General features: G+C 34.2%; 2 protein-coding genes across 2 annotated transcripts; both read left to right on the forward strand.

Moving 5' to 3' along the window:
- Positions 581–2,658, forward strand: LOC105156104 (sugar transport protein 10-like). Its single transcript, XM_011072148.2, has 2 exons — positions 581–954; positions 1,056–2,658. The coding sequence occupies exons 1-2, from the start codon at positions 822–824 to the stop codon at positions 2,465–2,467; spliced, it is 1,545 nt and encodes a 514-aa protein (XP_011070450.1). The 5' UTR covers positions 581–821; the 3' UTR covers positions 2,468–2,658.
- LOC105156105 (sugar transport protein 10-like) lies at positions 5,719–7,715 on the forward strand. The gene is made up of 2 exons (XM_011072149.2): positions 5,719–6,074; positions 6,179–7,715. The coding sequence occupies exons 1-2, from the start codon at positions 5,942–5,944 to the stop codon at positions 7,588–7,590; spliced, it is 1,545 nt and encodes a 514-aa protein (XP_011070451.1). The 5' UTR covers positions 5,719–5,941; the 3' UTR covers positions 7,591–7,715.

The raw sequence follows: 8,396 nt of genomic DNA on the forward strand, positions 1-8,396 counted from the left end.
CAAGCCTATTAGCACTCCGACGTTAAGTCAATTAAGAATTGTGATAAAATAATTGCAGAAAATTAATAGCAACGATGAGTGAGGTAGTAAGAATATAATTGGCATCGTAGAAAAAGAAAGAAATATATATAAAACATAGCAAATCATTCGCATTTATAATTTACACAGATTAGTATGATAGTTTGTATTTCCTTTGGTATAAATCTATATATATATATATACATATAAAAATACCTTATTGTTGATTATAAGATGAACTAAAATATTTTTTCAAAAATACATATCTAAAGGAATACCAAATATTGATGTGGAGGTCCGTCCCTGTTAAAGGATAATTTATCCCTTAATCCATGAAAAATCCTAAAAGAAAGGAAAAGAAAAGAGCAGAGAAAATTTTCATGGATCGTATTTTTTTTGGATATACAGATGATATTAGCCAAAGTATGAGAATTATAATCTAAATAGATCCGAAAAATGTGGTTGCCCAATCCCTAATTCAGGGTAGCCATCCATTTTAACTCATGTTTGTGTATAAATACTATCGTTTGGGGAAATCCCAAACATAAAAGAGAGGTAAAAATAATAAATGCCCATGTAGTGCAGGAGAAAGATTGAAAAGAAAGAAGATATAAAAGATTCAGGGGTTTCTCTCTGAATGAAAAATAGGAAAAAACAATAATTTAAAAAAAAAAATTGTGGAGGGAGCTTCTGTATCTTGTTAAAAAAAATTGTTTCTTTTTTTCTTTCTTTTGCCAGGAAAATTTGCATGTTTGCACTCTCTTAAAGATAGCTTATTAAGGTATATTAGGAATTAGAATAATATGGCAGTTGGAGGAGGGATTAGTGCCGGAAATGGGAAGCAATATGAGGGACGTGTTACGCCCTTTGTTGTTGTTGCATGTCTTGTAGCCGCCACTGGTGGGCTAATTTTTGGTTACGACATTGGTATCTCAGGTACATATCATATTATGTACTTAATAAATCAATTATTATATTAATTTTTCTTGACTTGTTTTACGTAGTTATATTCATCATTGCACGTAATAATTTTGCAGGAGGAGTTACATCCATGGATGAATTTTTGCAAAAATTCTTCCCAACTGTGTATGCTAAGCAGAAGAACGCGACGGGCCACGAGAGTCAGTACTGCAAATTTGAGAACCACATGTTGACCCTTTTCACATCATCTCTTTACCTGGCGGCCCTTATTGCTTCATTCTTCGCCTCGGCGACCACCAGAAAGTTTGGGAGGAAAATATCCATGACGATAGGTGGTGTGGTCTTTTTGATTGGTGCCATTCTCAATGGTGCTGCTATGAATGTGGCAATGTTGATCATTGGTCGAATCTTGCTTGGTGTTGGCATCGGCTATGCCAATCAGTCGGTCCCTGTCTACCTATCTGAGATGGCGCCGCCAAAGCTAAGAGGAGCCCTCAATATTGGTTTCCAGATGGCTACCACCATTGGCATCTTTGCGGCTAACCTGGTAAACTATGGAACTGCACAGATGAAGGAAAATGGTTGGAGAGTTTCCTTGGCGCTTGCAGCTGCCCCAGCTTTAATTATGACTATAGGTGCAATCTTCTTGCCCGATACTCCCAACTCCTTGATTGAAAGAGGCTTGAAAGACCAAGCTAAAGAGATGCTGCAAAAAATTAGGGGCACACCGAATGTGCACGATGAGTTCAGTGACCTAGTGGATGCTAGTGCTGTCTCACAACAAGTTCGACATCCATGGAAGACCATTCTCGAGCCAAAATACAGGCCGCAGTTGATTATCACATGTTTGATCCCATTGTTCCAGCAGTTGACTGGCATCAACGTGATCATGTTCTATGCTCCAGTGCTTTTCAAAACACTCGGATTTGAGGATGATGCATCATTGATGTCGGCTGTTGTCACAGGACTTGTTAACGTGTTTGCCACTGTGGTTTCGATTTTGGTGGTCGACAGGTTTGGGAGGCGGGTCTTGTTTTTGGAAGGTGGGATACAGATGCTTGCCTGTCAGATAGGGGTGGGTGTATTGATCGCCTCTGTGTTTGGCGTCTCAGGAAACGGGACATTTAGCAAAGGATTGGGGAATTTGGCGCTAGCCCTGATCTGCATTTATGTGGCGGCATTTGCATGGTCTTGGGGGCCGTTGGGGTGGTTGGTGCCAAGTGAAATCCATCCTATGGAAATAAGATCGGCAGGACAATCTATTAACGTGTCTGTCAACATGTTCTTTACATTTGTGATTGGACAACTTTTCCTCTCCATGCTTTGCCATATGAAATTTGGGCTTTTCTTCTTCTTTGGGGGATGGGTGTTGTTAATGACCGCTTTCGTCTACTTTTTTGTGCCGGAGACGAGGAACGTGCCAATTGAAGAGATGAATAGAGTGTGGAAGGCTCATTGGTTTTGGGGAAAATACATTCCAGATGATGCTGTTGGCCTTAGCCACAAGAGCAGTGATCATGATGCTTGATTGAAATTTGCAGCCACAACCACACATGTATATTTATTGACCCTTTTGTTTACAAGAGTAATTAAGGGTATAACTTGTAAACATTTTCTATAATTTTAGGCAGGAAAAGGACGGTTTTTGACCTCCCTTATTCATTTCCTTTTTTTGAAGTTGTACTCTTTTTACTTTTATGATCAATTATTTTTTTTTAATTCTAACATCTTTTCTATCGCAATATTTTAGTTCGAATTAAATTTTGAATACTTTTAATCAATTATAAGACAACTTGTTAAAAGTTATCAATTAATCTCTCTAAATTTAACCCTAAATGCAAGTGTGGTTTTGTGTGTTGGCATGTATTTTATTTGGGTATAAATGAATCATATTCTGATTCGAATTTTCTATTATCATTTTACATTATTCTCTCTAAATTTTACATCAATTGCAAGTGTGATTCAGTCTATTGGCATTTCATTTATTTGGGTATAAAGCATTGGTATTTTGATTTGAATTTTTTATTATCTTTTTTTGCTATTGCAGATGATTTATTGTGAATGATGTATGTAATAGAAATCTAAAGAAAATCAATGGATCCATAATAATATTGAGGGAATTTTTTTTAGTCCATTAACTATGATAATTATCATATTTTATACACTATATTTGAAAAATATTATAATTAGATCCAATTTAAAATTTTGGTGTCAAAATTTTGGCCTATTAGACAAAAATTAATGATATATCAATTAACTACTTATTCGTCGATGAAATGAGTCATGTCATTGTTTGATGTAGGTCCCCTAATGGTGCTAGGGGCCGGTGTCGCCCCCTTCTATGGTGGTTGAGGGCGAGGATAGGGGTGGCGGCAAGGCAGGGTTATTTTTTTAATTTTTTCTTTTTCATAATCTATAGTTATTTTTAAAATATTTATTTAATTTTATAATTTTATGCATTATATGATGTAAAATATTTGATTTTTTTATAATCTATAAGTATTATAACTTAAGTATTTATATGATTTTATGCATTTTATACAAATTAAAATTTTATGTATTTTTTATCTATAATTTTATAGTTAAACAAAATAATATCTATAAGATAATAAAATTATTTATATTTATCTATAATTTTATGTATTTCTTTATCTAAATAATCTATTATTATTTATAAAATAATAAATAATTTTTTATAATCTATAATTATTTTTATAAGCTATAAGTATTTATAAAATAATTATTTACAATTATCTATAATATAAAATAATTATTTACAATTATTTATAATTTTATGTGTTTATATTTTTTTTTGTATCGATAAAATATTTTTTTAAGCTGGTATATTGAGTTACATATTTTATTCTAATTTATAATATATTTTAAAACATGTAAGATTATTTATTATATACATACATAGACGACATATCACGGACATTAATATAAATATAAATTCAAAGCTTGTTTTTTTTCAATGTAAGTGCTTATATGGTAAAGAAGAAATAAAACAATATTGACTTCAAGTGCCAAATCACTCTTTAATACCACATGAGACAAATTAAACTACGGGCAAAATTAGTCTAAAAAATATAATTCCTTAAGAAAGTTAGTCCAACTCATCTACCATGTGGCGTAAAAAATTCCCAAATTTATTGACATGTGTTGTGCACATGCTAATTCCCTGCAAAAATTGAAAAAATCAGCCATCGAAGTACTTAATTGAAACATTTTTCAAATATTATGTATATAATGTGATAATTATCATAGTTAGTGGATTAAAATTGAACGAGCGCCAAGCTAATAAACTGTTCCCCTAATATTTATGATGTCTTTCTTTAAAGTGATAATATGAAAGTCATTCCCTAAATATTTCGGACAACCTCAGAAATATGGGGACATTAATTAAAATTTAATCCTAGATTAATTTCTTAACATTTATTTTTTTGGGAAAAATTCAAGTGCACAACAGCCATGTGGGGCATGTGCAAACACCCAATGTAAAAAAAAAAGAAAAAAAGAAAACCAAATTATTCCTATGTCCTTTTCAATATAGAGAAATAAACCCCCTATCTTGTGTGTGTATGTATTTTTTTTAATAATTTTTTTAAAATAAAATATTTTTATATATAAATATAATATATTATTAATGCTACTAAAAAACGACTAGCCTAAATGAGGCCCAAGGTCTCTCATTCAAGATGGGGGATGTTCAGGCCCAAGGTCCCCTATCCGGCATAAAGGCCCAACCACAATGCTTTCATGGGTTTGTCCGATGGCATTCATATCCAATATAGTTTTGTCTTTTTCTTTTTTTTTTTAAATACTCGACATCTCTCAACTTTGTGTTTTATATAGGAGTAGGCAAACGGGTCGACTTAATCAAGTCTCGACCCAACCCAACTTGGTTGAATATGAGTCAAACGGGTCGAATTTTTTGAATTTTTATGACGGGTTCGAATAATCCGAAATCCGTCTATTTTTAATCGGGTCGGTTAAAACTCAACCCAAATAACTTGATTGGGTACCCTAATAGAAAAGGAAAAAAATTGGGGAGGGTTTATTTTATAGAACTAGATGTCTGAGTTTGTGCATTTTGCTAATACAAAAATTAAGTACCGATAATATTTTATCCATGTGAACACACGCTCCTGTAATGGGACTAAAGGGTCGGTAAAATTATCATTTTACATTCCGATCCTTTTTTTAAGTTTAAAAAATAAATAAAAAATTCAAAAAATGTCTTCTTTTTCATCCGATGTTCCTATCCACCCTCAAAGCTGCGCCACTTGTGATCGAAAGTCATAGGACCTCGATATTTAGATATTCTGAAATATACCACCCAAGTTCAAGAATAATTAATATTGTTTTTCCAATTTTGAGATAAAGATCAATTTTTATGGATTCTAACTTTTATTATAAGTTAGTATCATATATAGTTTGATTTCCTTTACAATATGTAAACATATCTTGTTGATGAATAAATATAAATGAGAATGTTATATATTATTGGAGATAGTTCCTTAGTTGGCAAGAGAGGCCGTCAAAGTCGTAACAATGAGTTATCCCTCAATCCATGCAAAATCTTAACAAAAAGAGTAGTTGACAATTTTCTTGGTTCGTATTATTGGAATATATGGATGATACTGATCAAGTCTGATAAACTGATGAGGAAAACACGGATGCCCAATCCTTAAATCAGGGCTGACAATCTATTTTAACTCATTTACATGTATAAATACCCTTGTTACGAGAAATGTCAAACATAAAAGAGAGAAGAAAACAATAAACACCGAATAATGCAAGAGAAGGATTGAAAAGAAAGAATATATAGAAGGTTCAGTGGTTTCTCTCTCAATGAAAATAGAAAAAAACATTAAATTTCAGAAAAATTGTGGAGAGAGCTTCTGTATCCTCTTGAAAAATTCTTTATTTTTTCCTTTCTTTTGCATGTTTACACTCTCTTAAAAGTAGCTTATTAAGGTATATTAGGGTTTAGAATAAGATGGCGGTTGGAGGAGGTATTGGTGCCGGAAATGGAAAACAATATGAGGGCCGTGTTACGCCCTTTGTTATCGTTGCATGTCTTGTAGCAGCCACTGGTGGGCTAATTTTTGGTTACGATATTGGTATTTCAGGTACATATCATATCATGTACTTGATAAATCAATTACATACATTAATTTTACAATTGACTTGGTTTACTTAATTATGTTGATCAATGCTCGCTATAATTTTGCAGGTGGAGTTACATCAATGGATGAGTTCTTGGAAAAATTCTTCCCAACTGTGTATGCGAAGCAGAAGAACGCGACGGGCCACGAGAGTCAGTACTGCAAATTTGAGAACCATATGCTGACCCTTTTCACATCATCTCTTTACTTGGCAGCTCTTATTGCCTCGTTCTTTGCCTCGGCCACTACTAGAAAATTTGGGAGGAAAATATCCATGACGATCGGTGGTGTGGTGTTTTTGATCGGTGCTATTCTCAATGGTGCTGCTGTCAATGTGGCGATGCTGATCATCGGTCGAATCTTGCTTGGTGTTGGCATCGGCTATGCCAATCAGTCTGTCCCTGTCTACCTATCTGAGATGGCCCCACCAAAACTAAGAGGAGCCCTCAACATTGGTTTCCAGATGGCTACCACCATCGGCATCTTTGCGGCTAACCTTGTAAACTATGGAACTGCACAGATGAAGGAAAATGGTTGGAGAGTTTCCTTAGCACTTGCAGCTGCCCCGGCTTTAATCATGACTATAGGAGCAATTTTCCTGCCCGATACTCCCAACTCCCTGATTGAAAGAGGGTTGAAAGACCAAGCCAAAGAGATGCTGCAAAAAATTAGGGGCACGCAAAATGTGCATGACGAGTTCAGTGACCTAGTGGATGCTAGTGCTGTCTCGCAACAAGTTCGACATCCATGGAAGACCATTCTCGAGCCAAAATATAGGCCGCAGTTGGTTATCACATGTTTGATCCCATTGTTCCAGCAGCTAACGGGTATCAATGTGATCATGTTCTATGCTCCCGTGCTTTTCAAGACACTCGGATTCGCGGATGACGCATCGCTGATGTCGGCTGTTGTTACAGGTCTTGTTAATGTGTTTGCCACAGTGGTTTCGATCTTAGTGGTCGATAGGTTTGGAAGACGGGTTCTGTTCTTGGAAGGTGGGATACAAATGCTCGCCTGTCAGATAGGGGTGGGTGTATTGATTGCCTCTGTGTTTGGCGTCTCAGGAAACGGGACTTTTAGCAAAGGATTGGGGAATTTGGCGCTAGCCCTAATCTGCATTTACGTGGCGGCATTTGCATGGTCCTGGGGGCCATTGGGGTGGTTGGTACCAAGTGAAATCCATCCTATGGAAATAAGATCGGCAGGGCAATCCATCAACGTATCTGTCAACATGTTCTTTACATTCGTGATCGGACAACTTTTCCTCTCCATGCTTTGCCATATGAAATTTGGGCTTTTCTTCTTCTTTGGGGGATGGGTGTTGCTAATGACCGCTTTCGTCTACTTTTTCGTGCCGGAGACGAGGAACGTGCCCATTGAGGAGATGAATAGGGTTTGGAAGGCTCATTGGTTTTGGGGGAAATACATTCCAGATGATGCTGTTGGTCTTAGCCACAAGAGTAGTGATCATGACGCTTGATTCTAATTTGCAGCAACAACAAAAAAAATATGTATATTTATTTGATCTTTCTGTACAAATGTAATTAAGGGTATAACTAGTAAAAAAATTCAATAATTTTAGGCAGGGAAAGAAGGATTTTGACATGTCTTCTTGATTTCCTTTTTTCTTTTTGAAGTTGTACTCTTTTACTTTTATTATTAATCAAAATTCTTTTTTTACTTTAGCGTCTTTTCCTAACAATATTTTAGTTCGAATTAAATTTTTGTTACTTTTAATCCATCATAAGATAACTTGCTAAGTTATGAATTACTCTCTCTAAGTGTTACCTTAATTGTATATATGGTTTAGTTTGTTGGCATATCTTTTATTGGGGTATAAATGAAGCGTATTCTGATTAGAATTTTCTATTACCTTTTTACACTACATTCTTGAAACTTTATATTAATCACAAGTATGATATAGTTCGTTTACTTGTAATTTATTTAGATATAAATGACTCATATTTTGATTTGAATTTTCTATTATCTTTTTTTTGTTTTAATTTAAAATTATTTTATTATGAATAATTTATATAAATAGAAATCGAAAGAAAACTAATGGATCAACACCAATAATTATGATGTTCTCCTTTAAAGTGATATGTTAATGTGATTTCTAAAATAATTCGAATAATATGTTAAAGTGATTTCTAAAATAATTCAAATAACCTTATAAAGTCAATGAAAATAATCAAAATATTTATTTTGGATTAATTCCTCAAGATTTATATTTCGAAAAAAATTCAAGCGTCCATCTATGATGTGGGGTATGTGGAAAACACCATA

The sequence above is a fragment of the Sesamum indicum genome, linkage group LG2 (assembly GCF_000512975.1).
Source record: "Sesamum indicum cultivar Zhongzhi No. 13 linkage group LG2, S_indicum_v1.0, whole genome shotgun sequence".
In the NCBI taxonomy this organism is placed as follows: Eukaryota; Viridiplantae; Streptophyta; class Magnoliopsida; order Lamiales; family Pedaliaceae; genus Sesamum; species Sesamum indicum.